The 25,627-nt window shown below is 48.5% G+C and overlaps 1 protein-coding gene across 4 annotated transcripts in view; it reads right to left on the bottom strand.

Moving 5' to 3' along the window:
* APH1A (aph-1 homolog A, gamma-secretase subunit) overlaps positions 1-25,590 on the bottom strand; it is a 31,116-nt gene extending 5,526 nt beyond the window's left edge. The window contains exons 1-9 of one of the 4 annotated variants that reach the window (XR_005774842.1): positions 25,441-25,590; positions 24,155-24,325; positions 13,813-13,886; positions 13,605-13,727; positions 13,345-13,472; positions 13,070-13,193; positions 8,720-9,779; positions 4,809-4,813; positions 199-209 (exon numbers count right to left, since the gene is read on the bottom strand). Coding sequence is in view for 2 of the 4 variants with exons in the window: in XM_040412050.1 (XP_040267984.1) it covers positions 9,715-9,779; positions 13,070-13,193; positions 13,345-13,472; positions 13,605-13,727; positions 13,813-13,886; positions 24,155-24,325; positions 25,441-25,553 (798 nt within the window). In the remaining 2 variants the exon portion in view is untranslated. Of the gene's footprint in view, positions 1-198; positions 210-4,808; positions 4,814-7,984; positions 9,780-13,069; positions 13,194-13,344; positions 13,473-13,604; positions 13,728-13,812; positions 13,887-24,154; positions 24,326-25,440 lie in introns of those variants that run through there. The other 3 variants (XR_005774843.1, XM_040412050.1, XM_040412051.1) reach the window with 3 other exon arrangements.
* Between the last annotated feature and the right edge of the window lie 37 nt (positions 25,591-25,627).

Raw genomic sequence — 25,627 nt, 5'->3', positions numbered from 1 at the left:
TCTCTCTGTTCTATCAACAGGTACAACATGTACAGGTTAAAGGGTGGATTAAGCGTCATTTACATTTATATATAGAGTGGAGTCACAGCGTACATACTGTACTGATCTGCGTTAAGGCGGCCATACCCATGAGTCTGAAGTGGATCCAAAGCGACCATTTCAACCAAAACGAATGTTCGGCCCCCTGGTCCATCGTCTGCCCTTTGAAACTAGTCGGCGTGGTGAAATAACGTCATCCAATAAAACTTTCGTCCATTGCACGAAGGTTTCATTGAACACGTAACGAACGGCCAATGTGGACTAAAATGTGTATCAACATGTCCGCCAAATGATTGTTCACCCATCGACCAACCCCTGTGTATGGTCACCTTTACATCCTGTATTATTAGAAGATTGGAAATTAGCAATGTGCCCATTCACAAGAAAGGTAATAGGGAGGAATCGGGCAACTATAGGCCAGTAAGCCTGACATCAATAGTGGGGAAATTAATGGAAACCATACTTAAGGAGAGGATTGTGGACCATCTAAAATCCCATGGATTGAAAGATGAAAAACAGCATGGGTTTACTTCAGGGAGATCATGTCAAACTAATCTTATAGATTTCTTTGATTGGGTGAATAAAACAATAGATGGCGGAGGTGCAGTAGACATTAGTAAGGCTTTTGATACTGTCCCACATAGAAGGCTTATCAATAAAGTGCAGTCTTTGGGCTTGGACTCCTATATTGTTGAATGGATTAGGCAGTGGCTGAGGGACAGACAACAGAGGGTTGTAGTCAATGGAGTATATTCAGACCAAGGTCTTGTTACCAGTGGGGTACCTCAGGGATCTGTTCTGGGACCCATATTGTTTAATATCTTTATCAGCGAAATTGCAGAAGGCCTCGATGGTAAGGTGTGTCTTTTTGCTGATGACACAAAGATTTGTAACAGGGTGGATGTTCCTGGAGGGATACACCAAATGGAAAAGGATTTAAGAAAACTAGAGGAATGGTCAAAAATCTGGCAACTAAAATGTAATGTTGATAAGTGCAAGATAATGCACCTGGGGCGTAAAAACCCAAGAGCAGAATCTACAATCAGTGATACAGTCCTAACCTCAGTATCTGAGGAAAGGGATTTAGGGGTCATTATTCCAGAAGACTTAAGGGCTTCTGTCACCCCCCAAAAGTCATTTTTAAATTTTGGGCTAATTAAAATCCTTATAGTGCGATTATATAATATATAGCGCTCTTACCCTTATCCGTTGTCTAGTTTCTTTAAAAACCGCACTTTTATAATATGTTAATTACCTCGCTACCAGTAAGTAGGGCGGTTACTTGCTGGTAGCCGCCGCATCCTCCTTTCAAAAAAACGCCCCCTCCTCCTGTTGATTGACAGGGCCAGCGAGCGCTCTCCTCCTCTGGCTGGCCCTGTCTGCGTTCTAAATCTCGCGCTGGCGCCGTACCGGTCTTCAGACGGCGCAGGCGCACTGATAGGAGGACGCTCACTCATCCGCTCCTTCCTCAGTGTGCCTGCGCCGATGACGTCACATCTACACCCGGCGCAGGCGCACTGAGGAAGGAGCAGCTGAGTGAGCGTCCTCCTATCAGTGCGCCTGCGCCGACTGAAGACCGGTACGGCACAGGCGCAAGATTTAGAACGCAGGCAGGGCCAGCCAGAGGAGGAGAGCGCTCGCTGGCCCTGTCAATTAACAAGAGGAGGGGGCGTTTATTTGAAAGGAGGATGCAGCGGCTACCAGGAAGTAACCGCCCTACTTACTGGTAGCGAGGTAATTAACATATTATAAAAGTGCGGTTTTTAAAGAAACTAGACAACAGATAAGGGTAAGAGCGCTATATATTGAATAATCGCACTATAAGGATTTTAATAAGCCCAAAAATGAAAAATGACTTTTGGGGGGTGACAGAAGCCCTTTAACCACTTCAGCCCCCAGTGCTTAAACACCCTGAAAGACCAGGCCACTTTTTACACTTCTGACCTACACTACTTTCACCGTTTATTGCTCAGTCATGCAACTTACCACCCAAATGATTTTTACCTCCTTTTCTTCTCACTAATAGAGCTTTCATTTGGTGGTATTTCATTGCTGCTGACATTTTTACTTTTTTTGTTATTAATCGAAATTTAACGATTTTTTTGCAAAAAAATGACATTTTTCACTTTCAGTTGTAAAATTTTGCAAAAAAAACGACATCCATATAGAAATTTTGCTCTAAATTTATAGTTCTACATGTCTTTGATAAAAAAAAAATGTTTGGGTAAAAAAAAAAAATGGTTTGGGTAAAAGTTATAGCGTTTACAAACTATGGTACAAAAATGTGAATTTCCGCTTTTTGAAGCAGCTCTGACTTTCTGAGCACCTGTCATGTTTCCTGAGGTTCTACAATGCCCAGACAGTACAAACACCCCACAAATGACCCCATTTCTGAAAGTACACACCCTAAGGTATTCGCTGATGGGCATAGTGAGTTCATAGAACTTTTTATTTTTTGTCACAAGTTAGCGGAAAATTATGATTTATTTTTTTTTTTTTTTTTTCTTACAAAGTCTCATATTCCACTAACTTGTGACAAAAAATAAAAAGTTCTATGAACTCACTATGCCCATCAGCGAATACCTTGGGGTCTCTTCTTTCCAAAATGGGGTCACTTGTGGGGTAGTTATACTGCCCTGGCATTCTAGGGGCCCAAATGTGTGGTAAGGAGTTTGAAATCAAATTCTGTAAAAAATGACCTGTGAAATCCGAAAGGTGCTCTTTGGAATATGGGCCCCTTTGCCCACCTAGGCTGCAAAAAAGTGTCACACATCTGGTATCTCCGTACTCAGGAGAAGGTGGGGAATGTGTTTTGGGGTGTCATTTTATATATACCCATGCTGGGTGAGAGAAATATCTTGGCAAAAGACAACTTTTCCCATTTTTTTATACAAAGTTGTCATTTGACCAAGATATTTATCTCACCCAGCATGGGTATATGTAAAAAGACACCCCAAAACACATTCCTCAACTTCTCCTGAGTACGGGGATACCAGATGTGTGACACTTTTTTGCGGCCTAGGTGGGCAAAGGGGCCCATATTCCAAAGAGCACCTTTCGGATTTCACTCCTCATTTTTTCCTGAATTTGATTTCAAACTCCTTACCACACATTTGGGCCCCTAGAATACCAGGGCAGTATAACTACCCCACAAGTGACCCCATTTTGGAAAGAAGACACCCCAAGGTATTCCGTGAGGGGCATGGCGAGTTCCTAGAATTTTTTATTTTTTGTCACAAGTTAGTGGAAAATGATGATTTCTTTTTTTTTTTTTTTCATACAAAGTCTCATATTCCACTAACTTGTGACAAAAAATAAAAACTTCCATGAACTCACTATGCCCATCAGCGAATACCTTGGGGTCTCTTCTTTCCAAAATGGGGTCACTTGTGGGGTAGTTATACTGCCCTGGCATTCTAGGGGCCCAAATGTGTGGTAAGTAGGTAAATGACCTGTGAAATCCGAAAGGTGCTCTTTGGAATGTGGGCCCCTTTGCCCACCTAGGCTGCAAAAAAGTGTCACACATCTGGTATCTCTGTATTCAGGAGAAGTTGAGGAATGTGTTTTGGGGTGTCTTTTTACATATACCCATGCTGGGTGAGATAAATATCTTGGTCAAATGCCAACTTTGTATAAAAAAATGGGAAAAGTTGTCTTTTGCCAAGATATTTCTCTCACCCAGCATGGGTATATGTAAAATGACACCCCAAAACACATTCCCCAACTTCTCCCGATTACGGAGATACCAGATGTGTGACACTTTTTTGCAGCCTAGGTGGGCAAAGGGGCCCATATTCAAAAGAGCACCTTTCGGATTTCACAGGTCATTTTTTACAGAATTTGATTTCAAACTCCTTACCACACATTTGGGCCCCTAGAATGCCAGGGCAGTATAACTACCCCACAAGTGACCCCATTTTGGAAAGAAGAGACCCCAAGGTATTCGCTGATGGGCATAGTGAGTTCATGGAAGTTTTTATTTTTTGTCACAAGTTAGTGGAATATGAGACTTTGTATGAAAAAAAAAATAAAAAAAAAAATAAGCATTTTCCACTAACTTGTGACAAAAAATAAAAAATTCTTGGAACTCGCCATGCCCCTCACGGAATACCTTGGGGTGTCTTCTTTCCAAAATGGGGTCACTTGTGGGGTAGTTATACTGCCCTGGCATTTTCCAGGGGCCCTAATGTGTGGTAAGTAGGTAAATGACCTGTGAAATCCTAAAGGTGCTCTTTGGAATATGGGCCCCTTTGCCCACCTAGGCTGCAAAAAAGTGTCACACATGTGGTATCGCCGTATTCAGGAGAAGTTGGGGAATGTGTTTTGGGGTGTCATTTTACATATACCCATGCTGGGTGAGAGAAATATCTTGGCAAAAGACAACTTTTCCCATTTTTTTATACAAAGTTGGCATTTGACCAAGATATTTCTCTCACCCAGCATGGGTATATGTAAAATGACACCCCAAAACACATTCCCCAACTTCTCCTGAGTACGGCGATACCAGATGTGTGACACTTTTTTGCAGCCTAGATGCGCAAAGGTGCCCAAATTCCTTTTAGGAGGGCATTTTTAGACATTTGGATACCAGACTTCTTCTCACGCTTTGGGGCCCCTAGAATGCCAGGGCAGTATAAATACCCCACATGTGACCCCATTTTGGAAAGAAGACACCCCAAGGTATTCAATGAGGGGCATGGCGAGTTCATAGAAATTTTTTTTTTTTGGCACATGTTAGCGGAAATTGATATTTTTAATTTTTTTCTCACAAAGTCTCCCGTTCCGCTAACTTGGGACAAAAATTTCAATCTTTCATGGACTCAATATGCCCCTCACGGAATACCTGGGGGTGTCTTCTTTCCGAAATGGGGTCACATGTGGGGTATTTATACTGCCCTGGCATTCTAGGGGCCCTAAAGCGTGAGAAGAAGTCTGGAATATAAATGTCTAAAAAATTTTACGCATTTGGATTCCGTGAGGGGTATGGTGAGTTCATGTGAGATTTTATTTTTTGACACAAGTTAGTGGAATATGAGACTTTGTAAGAAAAAAAAAAATAAATTCCGCTAACTTGGGCCAAAAAAATATCTGAATGGAGCCTTACAGGGGGGTGATCAATGACAGGGGGGTGATCAATGACAGGGGGGTGATCAATGACAGGGGGGTGATCAATGACAGGGGGGTGATCAGGGAGTCTATATGGGGTGATAACCACAGTCATTGATCACGCCCCTGTAAGGCTTCATTCAGACGTCCGGATGCGTTTTGCGGATCCGATCCATCTATCAGTGGATCCGTAAAAATCATGCGGACATCTGAATGGAGCTTTACAGGGGGGTAATCAATGACAGGGGGGTGATCAGGGAGTCTATATGGGGTGATCAGGGGCTAATAAGGGGTTAATAAGTGACGGGGGGGGGGTGTAGTGTAGTGTAGTGGTGCTTGGTGGGACTTTACTGAGCTACCTGTGTCCTCTGGTGGTCGATCCAAACAAAGGGGACCACCAGAGGACCAGGTAGCAGGTATATTAGACGCTGTTATCAAAACAGCGTCTAATATACCTGTTAGGGGTTAAAAAAAACACATCTCCAGCCTGCCAGCGAACGATCGCCGCTGGCAGGCTGGAGATCAACTCTCTTACCTTCCGTTCCTGTGAGCGCGCGCGCCTGTGTGCGCGCGTTCACAGGAAATCTCGGCCATCGCGAGATGACGCATATATGCGTGACTCTGCGCAGGGCTGCCACCTCCGGAACGCGATCCTGCGTTAGGCGGTCCGGAGGTGGTTAAAGGTAGGCAGACAATGTCATAGAGCAGCAGGAGATGCTAGCAGAATGCTTGGGTATATAGGGAGAGGCATTACTAGTAGACAGAGGGGGGTGCTCATGCCGCTCTACAGAGCACTAGTGAGACCTCATCTGGAGTATTGTGCGCAGTACTGGAGACCATATCTCCAGAAGGATACTGATACTCTAGAAAGAGAGAGTTCAGAGAAGAGCTACTAAACTAGTACATGGATTGCAGGATAAAACTTACCAGGAAAGGTTAAAGGACCTTAACATGTATAGCTTGGAAGAAAGACGAGACCGAGGGGCTATGATAGAAACTGCTAAATACATAAAGGGAATCAACAAGGTAAAAGAGGAGAGAATATTTAAAAGAAGAAAAACTGCTACAAGAGGACATAGTTTTAAATTAGAGGGGCAAAGGTTTAAAAGTGATATCAGGAAGTATTACTTTACTGAGAGAGTAGTGGATGCATGGAATAGCCTTCCTGCAGAAGTGGTAGCTGCAAATACAGTGAAGGGGTTTAAGCATGCATGGGATAGGCATAAGGCCATCCTTCATATAAGATAGGGCCAGGGGCTATTCATAGTACTCAGTATATTGGGCAGACTAGATGGGCCAAATGGGTCTTATCTGCCGACACATTCTATGTTTCTATACCCCAGAGCTGCACTCACTATTCTGCTGGTGCAGTCACTGTGTACATACATTACTTATCCTGTACTGATCCTGAGTTACATCCTGTATTATACTCCAGAGCTGCACTCACTATTCTGCTGGTGCAGTCACTGTGTACATACATTACTTATCCTGTACTGATCCTGAGTTACATCCTGTATTATACCCCAGAGCTGCACTTACTATTCTGCTGGTGCAGTCACTGTGTACATACATTACTTATCCTGTACTGATCCTGAGTTACATCCTGTATTATACTCCAGAGCTGCACTCACTATTCTGCTGGTGCAGTCACTGTGTACATACATTACTTATCCTGTACTGATCCTGAGTTACATCCTGTATTATACTCCTGAGCTGTACTCACTATTCTGCTGGTGCAGTCACTGTGTACATACATTACTTATCCTGTACTGATCCTGAGTTACATCCTGTATTATACTCCAGAGCTGCACTCACTATTCTGCTGGTGCAGTCACTGTGTACATACATTACTTATCCAGTACTGATCCTGAGTTACATCCTGTATTATACTCCAGAGCTGCACTCACTATTCTGCTGGTGCAGTCACTGTGTACATACATTACTTATCCTGTACTGATCCTGAGTTATATCCTGTATTATACTCCTGAGCTGCACTCACTATTCTGCTGGTGCGGTCACTGTGTACATACATTACTGATCCTGTACTGATCCTGAGTTACATCCTGTATTATACTCCAGAGCTGCACTCACTATTCTGCTGGTGCAGTCACTGTGTACATACATTACTTATCCTGTACTGATCCTGAGTTACATCCTGTATTATACTCCAGAGCTGCACTCACTATGCTGCTGGTGCAGTCACTGTGTACATACATTACTTATCCTGTACTGATCCTGAGTTACATCCTGTATTATACTCCAGAGCTGCACTCACTATTCTGCTGGTGCAGTCACTGTGTACATACATTACTTATCCTGTACTGATCCTGAGTTACATCCTGTATTATACTCCAGAGCTGCACTCACTATTCTGCTGGTGCAGTCACTGTGTACATACATTACTGATCCTGAGTTACATCCTGTATTATACTCCAGAGCTGCACTCACTATTCTGCTGGTGCAGTCTCTGTGTACATACATTACTTATCCTGTACTGATCCTCAGTTACATCCTGTATTATACTCCAGAGCTGCACTCACTATTCTGCTGGTGCAGTCACTGTGTACATACATTACTTATCCTGTACTGATCCTGAGTTACATCCTGTATTATACTCCAGAGCTGCACTCACTATTCTGCTGGTGGAGTCACTGTGTACATACATTACTTATCCTGTACTGATCCTGAGTTACATCCTGTATTATACTCCAGAGCTGCACTCACTATTCTGCTGGTGCAGTCACTGTGTACATACATTACTTCTCCTGAGTTACATCCTGTATTATACTCCAGAGCTGCACTCACTGACATGACACTCTCACATACAAATACACTGACATAACCAAGAAATCAGTCTTTATTGGAGAACTGTATTGCAGGACAGTAAAAACAGTAGTGATCACTTTGTACATGTTCATTCGCTGCTGACAGGACGAGGCCGGAGACCCTGCAATGCATAGTCTGATAATAATGGCTGCGGAGAACTATAAACAAAATCTCTTTGGATTTTCACAAAGTATAAAATAAAAATAAAAATACCCACAACACGTACGTGGCAGCTTGAGTTCAGCCCATGTGGTCTCTAGTATACTGGCAGCTTAGGAGTTAAAGGGCTTGTCCACTGAGGCCGGGACCTGTCTATATGCACCATTGAGAGACAACCCTTTAAATGTGATCTTTTCAACTCTCCCCCACTGCTCAAGGGGAGCCAAAAGAGAGCCTAGACTATACTGGTGATCTTCAAGGGTTGGTCCACTTTCCTATTCTTCATCCCTGCGGTGATGTACACGGTTTATGGAGGCAGCCATTTAGTTCAGATCTAGCCATATAATGGTGGTCTCATGAAGATTAAGTAGGCAGCAGCACTGGGATATCACAAAACGGGGCTCCAGCCCCACAAGATGGCCGAGACCAATCTACTTTTTGAAGGCCCCTTACATAGGACGCCTCTAACCAAATCCAGAACGAGGAGTCGGGGAGAGCCAATATGGCCGCGACCCACAGGGTAAATCGACTTTCATAAATTTTGGTGGGAAATGTTCATAAAGTCTTTATTTATTTTTAATTGAGACACGCCCTTTAAACGTGGACTGTAGGACTCTCCAAAATCAAGTTAACGGGTCATTAAGCCGATCAATTTCCAGTGAAAAATCTACATAAAATGCTCAGCAACTTTGAAAATACTTTGCTTCTCCTCCGGTTTTCAAATACTTACTTCTCCAGTCACATCCAAAGCAAAATTCTAGTTAAAAATATTTTAAATTTTTCTCCGTTCCCAGCCAAAGCAAAATTCTGCTGACTGGTCACATGACTGACAACGGGGCGGAGCTACACTGCTGTCTGTTCCCAAGGGCAACCAGAAGAATTTCTAAAGTAGCTTTGGATGTGAATGGAGAAGACAAAACAAAAAGAGTAAAGCAGAGGATTCGCAAAGTGACTTATGTAGACGGACACCATGGAACCCCTGGGCTATATAGGCAGCGGTCTAAGGGCGTCCGACATGTACAGCTGAAAATATACCAAGTCTGGTTCAATTAAATACAAAAATAGGATGTGTACCATGAAACCTCCCCAAGGACTGTTAGTAGGTCAGTGCGGACAGAACATCCTTCAGGAAAATGAGGGTTATAGTCGTTACATCCCAACAGAAAAACGTACACAAAAAAAAAAAAAAAGGATTGGAAAATGCTGCAAAAACCCCAAAAATAGAGAATTTAAAGGTCCATCGAAACGTAATGATCAAGTGAGGACCTTCTTGGATCAAACCACTCCAAAAAAAAAAAAACAGCTGTAAACCGGTTGAGGATCCAGTTTGACTCTTGATACTGGTTGTTGATACATGATGAGCAATTCCAGATTGCCCCCACAGCCTGAGTAGGCCCAGAGCCGGCGCACAGGACGGAAGGAGCTGGAGGCCAACCAGAGAAACGGGGATACGAGGAGCAGGTAGGTCCGTCTTGTCGTCGGGGGGGAGGAGGGGGGTGCAAAAGGGAGGCCGGCTTCTGGGAGAGAGGAGCACTTGAATCTCAATGTCTGTAGGTGGCTGCACGGCAGCTGAGGAGCGGGACCTCAGTCCTCATTGGGCACCTGAAGAGCAGAATAGACCATAACCTGGTTACTCTCTTGCCGTTTGCCTGCAGAAACAAAACAGTTTCTGTTTTACCTATTAAGCCATAAGCGGCTCGGGCGCAGGCTTATCCTGCAGGATTAAAGGGGAGGGGAGGGGGGTTTACAGGACTCCTGTGCTGCCTGCAGGAAAGCGGGGGTCCTTACCAAGGCCCAAACTGGTCCCAACCGCCTCAAGAAAAGAACAGGCAGCAGAGGGGTTAATACGTATAGAAAATATCAATGGGACCCTTAGGGTCCCATTCACACGTCCGTATGCGTTTTGCGGATCCGCAAAACACGGACACCGGCAATGTGCGTTCCGCACATCGCCGACACTCTCATAGAAAATGCCATTTCTTGCCCTAGGACAAGTTCGATTTTTTTTTGCGGAACGAACGGGTCCGCACACGTTGCGCAAAATTGCGGAACGGACGCGGACCCATTTTGCGGACGTGTGAATGGACCCTTAAAGGGGTTATGCCATGACAACAATCAGACATCACATAGTACGTGATGATACCTTTCTAACAAAGCTAGGAGCAGCCCTGCGCCTCACACGGGTCCACAGATTTCCCCATTCATTGCTCCAACTGCTCTGCTAGAATTATTTTGGGCTGGGGGCTCAGAGGGGTGTCCTTTCTGCTGCAGATCTAGCCCCATCACAGTTCGGGGGGGGGGGGGGGGGGTTCCTTTCTGCTGCAGATCTAGCCCTATCACAGTTCGGGGGGGGGGGGGGGGGGTCCTTTCTGCTGCAGATCTAGCCCTATCACAGTTCGGGGGGGGGGGGGGGGGGGTCCTTTCTGCTGCACATTTAGCGGTAGGGGGGGGGGGTTCCTTTCTGCTGCAGATCTAGCCCTATCACAGTTCGGGGGGGGGGGGGGGGGTTCCTTTCTGCTGCAGATCTAGCCCTATCACAGTTCGGGGGGGGGGGGGGTCCTTTCTGCTGCACATTTAGCCCTATCACAGTTCGGGGGGGGGGGGGGGGGGGGTCCTTTCTGCTGCAGATCTAGCCCTATCACAGTTCAGGGTAGGGGGGGGGGTTCCTTTCTGCTGCAGATCTAGCCCTATCACAGTTCGGGGGGGGGGGGGGGGGTTCCTTTCTGCTGCAGATCTAGCCCTATCACAGTTCAGGGTAGGAGGGGGGGGTCCTTTCTGCTGCAGATCTAGCCCTATCACAGTTCAGGGTAGGGGGGGGGGGGGTTCCTTTCTGCTGCAGATCTAGCCCTATCACAGTTCGGGGGGGGGGGGGGTTCCTTTCTGCTGCAGATCTAGCCCTATCACAGTTCAGGGTAGGGGGGGGGGGGGGTTCCTTTCTGCTGCAGATCTAGCCCTATCACAGTTCAGGGTGGGGGGGGGGGGGGTTCCTTTCTGCTGCAGATCTAGCCCTATCACAGTTCAGGGTAGGGGGGGGGGTCCTTTCTGCTGCAGATCTAGCCCTATCACAGTTCGGGGAAGGGGGGGGGTTCCTTTCTGCTGCAGATCTAGCCCTATCACAGTTCAGGGTAGGAGGGGGGGTCCTTTCTGCTGCAGATCTAGCCCTATCACAGTTCAGGGTAGGGGGGGGGGGGTTCCTTTCTGCTGCAGATCTAGCCCTATCACAGTTCAGGTGGGTTGGGGGGGGGGTTCCTTTCTGCTGCAGATCTAGCCCTATCACAGTTCGGGGGGGGGGGGGGGGGGGGGTTCCTTTCTGCTGCAGATCTAGCCCTATCACAGTTCAGGGTGGGGGGGGTCCTTTCTGCTGCAGATCTAGCCCTATCACAGTTCGGGGGGGGTTCCTTTCTGCTGCAGATCTAGCCCTATCACAGTTCAGGGTAGGGGGGGGGGGGTTCCTTTCTGCTGCAGATCTAGCCCTATCACAGTTCAGGGTAGGAGGGGGGGTCCTTTATGCTGCAGCTCTAGCCCTATCACAGTTCAGGGTGGGGGGGTGGGGGGGTCCTTTCTGCTGCAGATCTAGCCCTATCACAGTTCAGGGTAGGAGGGGGGGTCCTTTCTGCTGCAGATCTAGCCCTATCACAGTTCAGGGTAGGAGGGGGGGTCCTTTCTGCTGCAGATCTAGCCCTATCACAGTTCAGGGTAGGGGGGGGGTTCCTTTCTGCTGCAGATCTAGCCCTATCACAGTTCAGGCTAGGGAAGGGGGGGTCCTTTCTGCTGTAGCTCTTTTCCTGGAACTGACACACAGCTATGGCTGGTTACAGTTGAAGATTTAAACTGAGCATGTGCGACCACCTCAGGGAGATGGACAGGGAAATAAGGAAAAGGGCAAACAGCAGGTGGCGCTATACAGATACACATTTTACTGTATAAACCAGTGGCTATACTACATTTTTGACTACACGAGTATTCAGACCTGGGGGCTGGTTTAAAAAAAACGTTGAATATTTTTAATGGCACAACCCCTTTAAAGGAGGAATACCTGAAAAGGGGGTATAATGGGGGTCTAAGGCGTGCAGCCTCAGGGCTATAATGGGGGTGGTCTAAGGCGTGCAGCCTCAGGGGTATAATGGGGGTGGTCTAAGGCGTGCAGCCTCAGGGGTATAATGGGGGTGGTCTAAGGCGTGCAGCCTCAGGGGTATAATGGGGGTGGTCTAAGGCGTGCAGCCTCAGGGGTAAAATGGGGGTGGTCTAAGGCGTGCAGCCTCAGGGGTATAATGGGGGTGGTCTAAGGCGTGCAGCCTCAGGGGTATAATGGGGGTGGTCTAAGGCGTGCAGCCTCAGGGGTATAATGGGGGTCTAAGGCGTGCAGCCTCAGGGGTATAATTGGGGTCTAAGGCGTGCAGCCTCAGGGGTATAATGGGGGTCTAAGGCGTGCAGCCTCAGGGGTATAATGGGGGTCTAAGGCGTGCAGCCTCAGGGGTATAATGGGGGTCTAAGGCGTGCAGCCTCAGGGGTATAATGGGGGTCTAAGGCGTGCAGCCTCAGGGGTATAATGGGGGTGGTCTAAGGCGTGCAGCCTCAGGGGTATAATGGGGGTGGTCTAAGGCGTGCAGCCTCAGGGGTATAATGTAACTTGTAGGATTACATAGAATGATGATATTATTAGGTATTCTTCACTTTTCAAAACTTCTGTTTGCTGTCAGTGTATAACATTCATATTTTATAGATATAGATTTTGCATAATTTTGGAGGTCTGTCTGGGATAGAGTTAATTTTAGGGACTGTTCTGGGGTCCAATTAAATTTAGGGGTGCGATTCATTCTAGAGGCCTGATCGGGGGACGGGGACTAATTTGGGGGTCTGATCTGCTTTGGATATGTCTATAAAGTTGGGTGAAACCCATAAAACACAAGCTGCACCTTGTGAAGACCCCCGTACTTACAGGCGAGGCATTTGCGGATGTTGTGGTGGCTGCCTCCGGCAGCCACGAAGGCCCATACTCCCATGCCGAGGGTGATGATGTAGATGGGGATGAGGCTGGCCTCGTACCAGGGGTTCAGGAAGGTCTGCAAAAAGGAAGAGAGAAGGTAAACCTCGCTGACTGTGGAACTACAACTCCCAGCATGCCTAGACAATCACAGGCTTCCCAACAGCCATGGAATGGAGCCGGCTGCTATAGAGAATGCCCAGAAATGACCCAGAGTGTGGCGGACTCACCAACCCGGAGGTGATCAGGTGGCTGAGGACCACGCCCACGATGTGGAACGGTTTCCGCTTTTCACAAGCTGCAAAGAAGATGATCCCCCAGAAGGTGTGCAAGAATACAATCGCCATGGTCAGGAACGCTGCAGGGAGGCAAGAGGTCAGTAAGCTGCATGGAGCCTCCATTCTGCTCTATGGGAGTGCAGCGCTGAGCTGTGAATGGATCCCCGGCTCCACCTAGTGGCAGCACTACGCATAACAAGACAAAGCAATACCTGATGTGAGAAAATAATACTGGGAATCTCCATGGACGCCCACGATGCCGGGGCCGACGGCGTCCGCCAGGATATTGATGACGGAGAAGACCCCGCTGATAATGCCAAAAGAGAAGCCGGACACTGCGGGAAACAAGAGAGAGGGGATCAGGGCGGAGGGAAGGGAAGGGGGCACCCCGACCCCATAGCCCAGGATTGAGCCGCTCACCGTACGCCATCTGCCCGATGGAGATGGGGGATCGTCCATCCTCACTGATGGTGGCCAGACCCTCGTCCGCCTTCCTGCAGGAGAGAGGGAAGACATTTTACTGTACCAGTCCGGAAAGTCTTCTAATCCGGCATGTACCCAACAACTTTCTAATATAGTTCTCTGCTTGCTGTCAGTGAAAGAAAGATGTTTTTATTTCTACCCAGAGACTTAAAATCTTGCACAGACCAAGTCCTGCTGACGAGGCTGGTGGGTTTGTTACAGTGTATCAGTGCATTCCGTTAGGAGCCTTGTTCATCTTCAGCCACGTTAGGGCTTTTTGGGTTATGGATTCCAGAAACAACCCCCCCCCCCCCATTTATAAAGGACACGCCCCCAACAGATGACGTATGAATTGTAAATAGTATATGCGAGCCCCTTCAGCACAGCCCAAAATAGAAACTGATCACACTTCAGATCTCTCCTGTATACAGACCCCAGGCTGGATACCCCATTATACAAACCCCTCCCCAATATATAAACCACTAGGCTGGATCCCCCATTATACAGACCCCTCCCCAGCCTCCTCTTCTGTATATAGACTGTAGGCTGGTTCCTCCATTATACAGACCCCTCCCCAGCCTCCTCTTCTGTATATAGACTGTAGGCTGTATCCTCCATTATACAGACCCCTCCCCAGCCTCCTCTTCTGTATATAGACTCCAGGCTGGATCCTCCATTATACAGACCCCTCCCCAGCCTCCTCTTCTGTATATAGACTGTAGGCTGGTTCCTCCATTATACAGACCCCTCCCCAGCCTTCCCCTCTGTATATAGACCACAGGCTGTATCCTCCATTATACAGACCCCCTCCCCAGCCTCCTCTTCTGTATATAGACTGTATCCTCCATTATACAGACCCCTTCCCCAGCCTCCTCTTCTGTATATAGGCTGGATCCTCCATTATACAGACCCCTCCCCAGCCTTCCCCTCTGTATATAGACCACAGGCTGTATCCTCCATTATACAGACCCCCTCCCCAGCCTCCTCTTCTGTATATAGACTGTAGGCTGTATCCTCCATTATACAGACCCCTCCCCAGCCTCCTCTTCTGTATATAGACTGTATCCTCCATTATACAGACCCCTCCCCAGCCTCCTCTTCTGTATATAGGCTGGATCCTCCATTATACAGACCCCTCCCCAGCCTTCCCCTCTGTATATAGACCACAGGCTGTATCCTCCATTATACAGACCCCTCCCCAGCCTTCCCCTCTGTATATAGACTGTAGGCTGTATCCTCCATTATACAGACCCCTCCCCAGCCTCCTCTTCTGTATATAGACTGTATCCTCCATTATACAGACCCCTTCCCCAGCCTCCTCTTCTGTATATAGGCTGGATCCTCCATTATACAGACCCCTCCCCAGCCTTCCCCTCTGTATATAGACCACAGGCTGTATCCTCCATTATACAGACCCCCTCCCCAGCCTCCTCTTCTGTATATAGACTGTAGGCTGTATCCTCCATTATACAGACCCCTCCCCAGCCTCCTCTTCCGTATATAGGCTGGATCCTCCATTATACAGACCCCTCCCCAGCCTTCCCCCTGTATATACTAATTACAATTTTTTATTTTTTTGGTATAACAAAAACAAATGATACCAGCTTATAATTGTGAAAAAGCACACAACATATAGTGCACAAAAAGGAGTAAGCCACGCAACGGCGTGTATAGGGACAATTAAGAAAACATGGAATATAACTGATGATGTTCAATACATTTTTATTAATATTTCAACAAGAAATATAACAGCAAGGCAGCAGGATAGAATGTCCTTAAGCAGATATCATATAACATATATCGCCCCCACCAGCGTGCATAACACTAGGAGATGGTACAGCAAGGTGCATGTGCTCGTTGGCGCTAATCTCATTGGGTACAAAGAAATACACGGTACAGGTTACATGAGACAGTCCGGCAGATAACCAGGGAACCCACTGATTATGAGCACGAATTCTGGAGCGTAAAGTGTGCATGTGTGCGTTAACCGATTGCATGACCTCAATTAACGAAGGAGATTGTGCCAGCTTCCACTGACGGGCAATAGTGTTGCGAGCAGCGTACAGTATATGGGCAGCCGACCAACGAAATTCAGAGGGGACTTCTGATAGTCCTAAACCCAGAATTGAGAGGGAAAGATTGACTCCCTATAATCAGACCAAAATGCTCTAACCAATGGTCAGGCCCACCACACATGGAGTGGGGTCCCAATTTCCCCGCATCCTCTCCAGCAAAGAGGGGAATAACCGGGAAGCAAATGTGCCAATCTATTAGGGGTTAGGTGCCATCTTAACTGGATCTTTCTCGCCTGTTCCACGTGATTGACACATTTGGAGCTTTTGAAGGACCAGTAAAGAGCCTCCCTCCATTGACGCATAGAGAACGCCCTTGTTCCCATCTCAGCATGAATGGCTGTTTACTCTAAGTTACGCAGGTCTTGGGGACTTGTGTTCGGCAGAGAAGGTAAGGATTGGTTCCCTGTAGAGGGCCCAACAGGTGCCTTATCTGAAGAAACTGGTAAAACGGATTATTTGGGAGTAGGTACTTGTTGTGCAAAAAAGCAAAGCCTACTGGCGAAGATCTATCGTATAGGCACCCAAGACGCTGAATTCCACCGGGCCGCCCAGACTGCCAGGGAAACGTTTGGCATAGGAAGGCTATCCATTGGAACACGGAAGAGTTTGATGGAATCTCTAAGGTGAGCCCAGATAAAAAGCGGCGAGTATAGCTGGCAGGAACCAACGTCTGACATAGGTCTCCTCAATTTGAAGACATCGTTACGGAGAAGACGGGGACCACCATTCAAGCGCCTGTTCTGCCAAGTTAGCTAGATAATATTTATAAAGATCAGGAACACCTAGTCCTCCACATCTTATTGGGGGGTGCAGCGCTGACTTGGATATTCTGCGGCGTTTATTACCCCATATGAAGTTCATAAAATCTTGTTGAAACCGTGCAGTCAGAACCTTAGGTATGTGACGGGGAAGACATCTAAGACGGTACAGAATTTTAGCAGATGAACTGGTGACATTTTGACGTAATCCCTTTTTAGTTCTGCTCTTAGATTACCCAAATTAATGGACATGGTCTCCGCTACAGAGCGAGCTAGGTAAGTAATGGCTTATCAACCCATAGGAAAGAGTACATCTGCTGAAGACGCCCTCTAATGTCTCCCGAGACATGAAAATCTAAGACCTAGGAACATTGTGAGGAGGAGGTAAGTATGTGGGACAGGGCAACTCTTTCAGAGTGAGGATTAGAGACCGTTTACGTGAGAAAAGTCTCCCAACTGGATTCCCATAATCTGTGGACAGGTCCTTATGATCATCGCCAAAGGTTCCATGACTAACGCGGAAATTAGTGGTGACAGCGGACAGTCTTGCCGGGTGCCGTTTGTGATAGATAACCAGATGCCAACACCCTAGCAGATGGCTTGATATACAGCCCCATTATGGCCGAGAGTATGGGACCAGGAAACCCAAACTTCTGCAGGACCTGTTCCAGGAACCCCCAATGTACGCTTTTTCAGCGTCGAGAGATACAAACATTGTGGGGATCCTGGACCCCCTCGCCAGCTGAATAAGATTGACCATGCGTCTAGTGCCATCCCTACACTGTCTCCCAGGGACAAATCCTACCTGATTAGGATCAACTAAGGAGGGAAGAAAAGTATTAATACGAGAAGCCAAAATTTTTGCGTACAGCTTTAGATCCACAATCAACAGGGATATGGGGCGGAAATTTGCGGGATCATCCGGGGGCTTTCCCGGTTTTTTGAGACTACTGTGGCCACCAGCATATCCGAGGGTATTACACCTGCGGAGAGGAAACCACTGTACAGTGTGGCCAAATAGGGAGCCAATTGCGCTTGGAAGGATTTATAGTAAATCGGGATATAAAGCCATCTGGGCCCGGCGCTTTGCCTAGAGGTGTGGCTTTAAGTGCTATAATGATCTCTTCAACAGATATCGGCTTATTAAGTGACAAAAGTTGTTCATCCGAGAGGGAAGGAAGGTTTAGTGGGTCTAAGAAAGATCTTATACCCTCCTCAGTAGGTTGGGGGGGGGGGGGGGGGGGGAGGGTGGAAGTATCATCCCTGAGATTATACAGATGTGCATAATATGAAGCGAACACATTGGTTATCTCTTGCGGATCCACCATAATGTATTTTCTCTATCCTACAGTTTGCAGCTCCGCGTTTAAGCCTGCATGCGAGTAGAGACCCTGCCCGGTCACCCATGTGATAAAAAGAGGTTTTCAAACGGCGCAACACTCTTACATGGTTATACGGGAGGAGGGATCTTAAACATAGCCGACTGTGTTGGAGATCCGCTAGGCGGGAGGGAGAAGGGTCGGACTTATATATTTGGTTTACTTCTTCAAGCCTCCGCTAACTGTTGGTCATCACATGATCCATCACATGATCTTTTACCATGGTGACGGACCATGTGATGACTGGAGTGACGTCACCACAGGTCCTATTACTCCCAGATAAAGACAGAAGGAGATGCCGGCTGTGCGATCAAGTGGATTAAGGCGAGTTAAATTATTATTATTATTTTTTTAACCCCTCCAGCGCTATTTTACTATGCATTCAGAATGCTATTATTTTCCCTTATAACCATGCTATAAGGGAAAATAATAATGATCGGATCTCCATCCCGATCGTCTCCTAGCAACCGTGTGGAAAAAAAAAAAAAAAAAACGCACCGCATCCGCACTTGCTTGCGATTTTCACGCAGCCCCATTCACTTCTATGGGGCCTGCGTTGCGTGGAAAACGCACAATATAGAGCATGCTGCGATTTTCACGCAACACACAAGTGATGCGTGAAAATCACCGCTCATCTGCACAGCCCCATAGAAATGAATGGGTCCGGATTCAGTGCGGGTGCAATGCGTTCAACTCACGCATCGCATCCGCGCGGAATACTCGCCCGTGTGAAAGGGGCCTTATTCCACCGAGATCGTGTGAAATGAGCACCTATGTCCCGTTCCGAGGCCTGACAAAAAGGGGGGAGGGGTGAGGAGCGTTGATGTATTAATAGTGTGCATACAGTTGATAGGATTCTTCTAAGTACCGCTGAGGGGGCTAAGCACATTTGCTCAAATGTTGTGAGGTTTCGATTTAACATGTGGGCCTTACTCATAGAAGAGCTGGAGTTGTAAGTATTCGTAGGAGCAGCGTGCTAAAGGGAGGGGGGGGTCCCCAATAATTGAGATAAGGGCCTCAAGGAGGATCCCGATAGGACATGGCAAAATCTAAGTGGAGGAGCCTTTGTTCCCTTGAGAAAGGGGTGACGCGAGTGCCCTGGAGTGAAGTGCGGATGGTCAGTTATTGGGACCGAGGGATCAATTAAAGACGTGTGGCGGTTTATGGACGCTATGATTGCAAAAGTGCGGTGAGCCATGAAGGAAAGCTTAGAGGGGTAGAGCGTGAGGTGCCGGTTAGCCATGGGAGTACTGGTAAAGACCTGGGGGAAGAGTCGTGAGCTATAGGTACCCAAGATTTGGAGGTATCAACATGTCCAAAAGCCGGGCCTAGGCAGTAGAATGATAGTAGAGGCGGGTGACCATACAAATTGCGTGAAGCAGCGGCGCAATTGGGACCAGAATACGGAGGGGGGCGGAGGTCTGCAGGAGATCGAGTAATTTAGGCGGCAAGTTCATCTTCAATACGCTAATTCTGCCAAACCAGGAGAAATCTCGTCTACGCCGGGTCTCCAAGTCCCTCCAGAACTGCTGGAGGAGAGGGGGGTGGGGGTAAGTTTAAGCTATAGAGTCGCGACAGGTCGGCAGCGATTTTTATACCCAAGTACGTTATCCTATTTGATGGCCAGGTAATGGGGGAAAGAGGTTTTAAGCGAAGAGACCAGGACAGCAGGTAGGGAGACATTTAGGGCCTCCTCCCCCCTGTATATAGACGCCTCCTCTGTATATAGGCTGTATCCTCCATTATACAGACCCCTCCCCAGCCTCTCCTCTGTATATAGGCTGTATCCTCCATTATACAGACCCCTCCCCAGCCTTCCCCTCTGTATATAGGCTGTATCCTCCATTATACAGACCCCTCCCCAGCCTCCTTTTCTGTATATAGGCTGTATCCTCCATTATACAGACCCCTCCCCAGCCTCCTCTTCTGTATATAGGCTGGATCCTCCATTATACAGACCCCTCCCCAGCCTCCTCTTCTGTATATAGGCTGTATCCTCCATTATACAGACCCCTCCCCAGCCTCTCCTCTGTATATAGGCTGTATCCTCCATTATACAGACCCCTCCCCAGCCTCCTCTTCTGTATATAGGCTGTATCCTCCATTATACAGACCCCTCCCCAGCCTCTCCTCTGTATATAGGCTGTATCCTCCATTATACAGACCCCTCCCCAGCCTCCTCCTCTGTATATAGGCTGTATCCTCCATTATACAGACCCCTCCCCAGCCTCTCCTCTGTATATAGGCTGTATCCTCCATTATACAGACCCCTCCCCAGCCTCTCCTCTGTATATAGACCACAGGCTGTATCCTCCATTATACAGACCCCTCCCCAGCCTCTCCTCTGTATATAGGCTGTATCCTCCATTATACAGACCCCTCCCCAGCCTCCTCCTCTGTATATAGGCTGTATCCTCCATTATACAGACCCCTCCCCAGCCTCCTCTTCTGTATATAGGCTGGATCCTCCATTATACAGACCCCTCCCCAGCCTCCTCTTCTGTATATAGGCTGTATCCTCCATTATACAGACCCCTCCCCAGCCTCTCCTCTGTATATAGGCTGTATCCTCCATTATACAGACCCCTCCCCAGCCTCCTCTTCTGTATATAGGCTGTATCCTCCATTATACAGACCCCTCCCCAGCCTCTCCTCTGTATATAGGCTGTATCCTCCATTATACAAACCCCTCCCCAGCCTCTCCCCTGTATATAGGCTGTATCCTCCATTATACAGACCCCTCCCCAGCCTCCTCCTCTGTATATAGGCTGGATCCTCCATTATACAGACCCCTCCCCAGCCTCCTCTTCTGTATATAGACTCCAGGCTGTATCCTCCATTATACAGACCCCTCCCCAGCCTCCTCCTCTGTATATAGGCTGTATCCTCCATTATACAGACCCCTCCCCAGCCTCTCCCCTGTATATAGGCTGTATCCTCCATTATACAGACCCCTCCCCAGCCTCCTCTGTATATAGGCTGTATCCTCCATTATACAGACCCCTCCCCAGCCTCCTCTTCTGTATATAGGCTGTATCCTCCATTATACAGACCCCTCCCCAGCCTCTCCTCTGTATATAGGCTGTATCCTCCATTATACAAACCCCTCCCCAGCCTCTCCCCTGTATATAGGCTGTATCCTCCATTATACAAACCCCTCCCCAGCCTCCTCCTCTGTATATAGGCTGTATCCTCCATTATACAGACCCCTCCCCAGCCTCCTCCTCTGTATATAGGCTGTATCCTCCATTATACAGACCCCTCCCCAGCCTCCTCCTCTGTATATAGGCTGTATCCTCCATTATACAGACCCCTCCCCAGCCTCTCCCCTGTATATAGGCTGTATCCTCCATTATACAGACCCCTCCCCAGCCTCCTCTGTATATAGGCTGTATCCTCCATTATACAGACCCCTCCCCAGCCTCCTCCTCTGTATATAGGCTGTATCCTCCATTATACAGACCCCTCCCCAGCCTCTCCCCTGTATATAGGCTGTATCCTCCATTATACAGACCCCTCCCCAGCCTCCTCCTCTGTATATAGGCTGTATCCTCCATTATACAGACCCCTCCCCAGCCTCTCCTCTGTATATAGGCTGTATCCTCCATTATACAGACCCCTCCCCAGCCTCTCCCCTGTATATAGACTGTATCCTCCATTATACAGACCCCTCCCCAGCCTCCTCTTCTGTATATAGGCTGTATCCTCCATTATACAGACCCCTCCCCAGCCTCCTCTGTATATAGGCTGTATCCTCCATTATACAGACCCCTCCCCAGCCTCCTCTTCTGTATATAGGCTGTATCCTCCATTATACAGACCCCTCCCCAGCCTCCTCTGTATATAGGCTGTATCCTCCATTATACAGACCCCTCCCCAGCCTCCTCCTCTGTATATAGGCTGTATCCTCCATTATACAGACCCCTCCCCAGCCTCCTCTTCTGTATATAGGCTGGATCCTCCATTATACAGACCCCTCCCCAGCCTCCTCTTCTGTATATAGACTCCAGGCTGGATCCTCCATTATACAGACCCCTCCCCAGCCTCCTCTTCTGTATATAGGCTGGATCCTCCATTATACAGACCCCTCCCCAGCCTCCTCTGTATATAGGCTGTATCCTCCATTATACAGACCCCTCCCCAGCCTCCTCCTCTGTATATAGGCTGTATCCTCCATTATACAGACCCCTCCCCAGCCTCCTCCTCTGTATATAGGCTGTATCCTCCATTATACAAACCCCTCCCCAGCCTCTCCCCTGTATATAGGCTGTATCCTCCATTATACAGACCCCTCCCCAGCCTCTCCTCTGTATATAGGCTGTATCCTCCATTATACAGACCCCTCCCCAGCCTCCTCTTCTGTATATAGACTCCAGGCTGTATCCTCCATTATACAGACCCCTCCCCAGCCTCCTCTTCTGTATATAGGCTGTATCCTCCATTATACAGACCCCCTCCCCAGCCTCCTCCTCTGTATATAGGCTGTATCCTCCATTATACAGACCCCTCCCCAGCCTTCCCCTCTGTATATAGGCTGTATCCTCCATTATACAGACCCCTCCCCAGCCTCCTCTTCTGTATATAGGCTGTATCCTCCATTATACAGACCCCTCCCCAGCCTCCTCTTCTGTATATAGACTCCAGGCTGTATCCTCCATTATACAGACCCCTCCCCAGCCTCCTCTTCTGTATATAGACTGTATCCTCCATTATACAGACCCCTCCCCAGCCTCCTCTTCTGTATATAGACTGTATCCTCCATTATACAGACCCCTCCCCAGCCTCCTCTTCTGTATATAGGCTGGATCCTCCATTATACAGACCCCTCCCCAGCCTCCTCTTCTGTATATAGGCTGTATCCTCCATTATACAGACCCCCTCCCCAGCCTCCTCTTCTGTATATAGACTCCAGGCTGTATCCTCCATTATACAGACCCCTCCCCAGCCTCCTCTTCTGTATATAGACTGTATCCTCCATTATACAGACCCCTCCCCAGCCTCCTCTTCTGTATATAGACTGTATCCTCCATTATACAGACCCCTCCCCAGCCTCCTCTTCTGTATATAGACTGTATCCTCCATTATACAGACCCCTCCCCAGCCTCCTCTTCTGTATATAGACTGTATCCTCCATTATACAGACCCCTCCCCAGCCTCCTCTTCTGTATATAGGCTGGATCCTCCATTATACAGACCCCTCCCCAGCCTCCTCTTCTGTATATAGACTGTATCCTCCATTATACAGACCCCTCCCCAGCCTCCTCTTCTGTATATAGACTGTATCCTCCATTATACAGACCCCTCCCCAGCCTCCTCTTCTGTATATAGACTGTATCCTCCATTATACAGACCCCTCCCCAGCCTCCTCTTCTGTATATAGGCTGTATCCTCCATTATACAGACCCCTCCCCAGCCTCCTCTTCTGTATATAGACTCCAGGCTGGATCCCCTTTATACAAACAACCAGCTCCTGTATACAGACGCCAATGCATAAAGACCCCGGCCCAGATGCCTCTTGACAGACCCCTTGTATCAAAGAAGCAGCATTGCTGGACATTGGGGACCCCCACCGAAGCTGGGGACCCCCCCCCCCCAGTGTCCAGTACCACAGGTGGATAGCCACTGGATTAGAAGGCACATCTTAACAGCAAACCTCTCTCCTGTCTTACGGATTTGCTACAATGTATCAGTGCAGGTAAAATGTATCAGACTGTAACAAACCCTCAGTATTAGGGCTCATGCACACGGCCTTTGCCCCGCCGTGGTTGTATTGTGGCCCGTATACCACGTGTCCACAAACCCGGAGATGCGGTGCAGAAGCACGGATCGGAACCCCACGGAGTGATTCCGTGGCGTTTCTGGTCGAGCCTCCGCATCGCAAAAAACGGACCGTCGGATGCGGATCGCGGACCCCATTCAAGTGAATGGGTCCGCGATCCCCATGCGGCTGACCCACGGTCGGTGCCCGTGCATTGCGGACCCCACGGTCGTGTGCATGAGCCCTTAGGTGTATACCGGCTATCAAGACTGTTCCACTCACTTACAGCAAGCAGTTGATGTGCCCCGGCTCCTGCGATTGGCTACTTACTTGAGCAGCCTGTAGTAGGCGTATCTGAAGGCTTCCTGCAGCAGCACGGAGATGGCCGCCCCGAAGATCAGCAGTCCGTACTGCAGACTGGAGTCATTCCTGTCACTGACCTGGACCGAGATGAACCAGATGAGCGAGGACAGGAGGACCGACACCAACCAGAAGAAGGAGCTGCGGAGAGAGGGGGGCACGTCACGTCTCCGATCACCAGCAGACCTCCTACTTACTGAGGTCTCTACTCCAGGATCCCTGCTTGCTGCCAAGGAATGAGAACGCAGCGTAACAGGACCTGATCAAGACCAGCCTGGACGTACACGGGCAGTGGTGCTATTCATTCACAGCAAGCAGAGATCTTGGAAACAAAATAAGGCAGTGACAGCGGACAGCAAGGACATTGTAGCCTGGTATGTACCACTGCTCCTGAAATACTCTGTGCTGCTATCTGCTCCACTTTTCCTCATTCAACCCCTCTCATGACACTGCCCCACCCCCAGGAGACAGGCAAAAGTCTATCCTGAAGTACTCCTGTGCTGCTGTGGGGACCGCACCTGGCCCTCGCTCCATTTTTTTTCTCACATCATGTCCCTGATCCATTACTACGTGGACAGACATGTCCCAACCCCTCAGGAGATAAGCAGGGCGTCTATTCTGAAATACTCTGTGCTGCTGTGACAGGATCAGCCCGAGCCTCTCCTCAAATACTCTGTGCTGCTGTGGGCACCGGCTCCCTTTCTTCTCTTCCTCACATCATGACACTGTTCCATGGACAGGTAACAATACTACCAGGAGATAAGCGGACACCTATGCTGAAATACTCTGTGCTGCTGTGACAGGATCAGCCCGAGCCTCTCCTCAAATACTCTGTGCTGCTGTGGGCACCGCTCCCTTTCTTCTCTTCCTCACATCATGACACTGTTCCATGGACAGGTAACAATACTACCAGGAGATAAGCGGACACCTATGCTGAAATACTCTGTGCTGCTGTGACAGGATCAGCCCGAGCCTCTCCTCAAATACTCTGTGCTGCTGTGGGCACCGCTCCCTTTCTTCTCTTCCTCACATCATGACACTGTTCCATGGACAGGTAACAATACTACCAGGAGATAAGCGGACACCTATGCTGAAAGACTCTGTGCTGCTGTGGGGACTGCTCCTCCAGTCTACCACGTAAAACCCCCCCGGGTGGGTGAGACACATCGTCCCGTCATGTGACTATCCCTCATCAAAGCAAAGAAACGCATCCCCGACCAAGAGGCAGGTGTGTACGGAGAGCAGGACAACCATACCCGGCCACCAGGATGATCACTCTCAGCGGGTCCCCGGCGACAGTCAGGATAAAGAGCGACAGAGCCGGCCCGAAGGCCACAAAGGTGCAACCGAAAAAGACGGCCAGCCCCATCTTCCCGGAGCTCCACTTCCACCTCCCTGTACGGAGGCCGACTGGGACATCCTACAACAAAGCGGGGTCACGTA

This window comes from Bufo bufo, chromosome 11 (assembly GCF_905171765.1).
Source record: "Bufo bufo chromosome 11, aBufBuf1.1, whole genome shotgun sequence".
In the NCBI taxonomy this organism is placed as follows: Eukaryota; Metazoa; Chordata; class Amphibia; order Anura; family Bufonidae; genus Bufo; species Bufo bufo.
The sequence above is the reverse complement of the archived record's forward strand: the minus strand, read 5'-3'. Positions and strand labels throughout refer to the sequence as shown.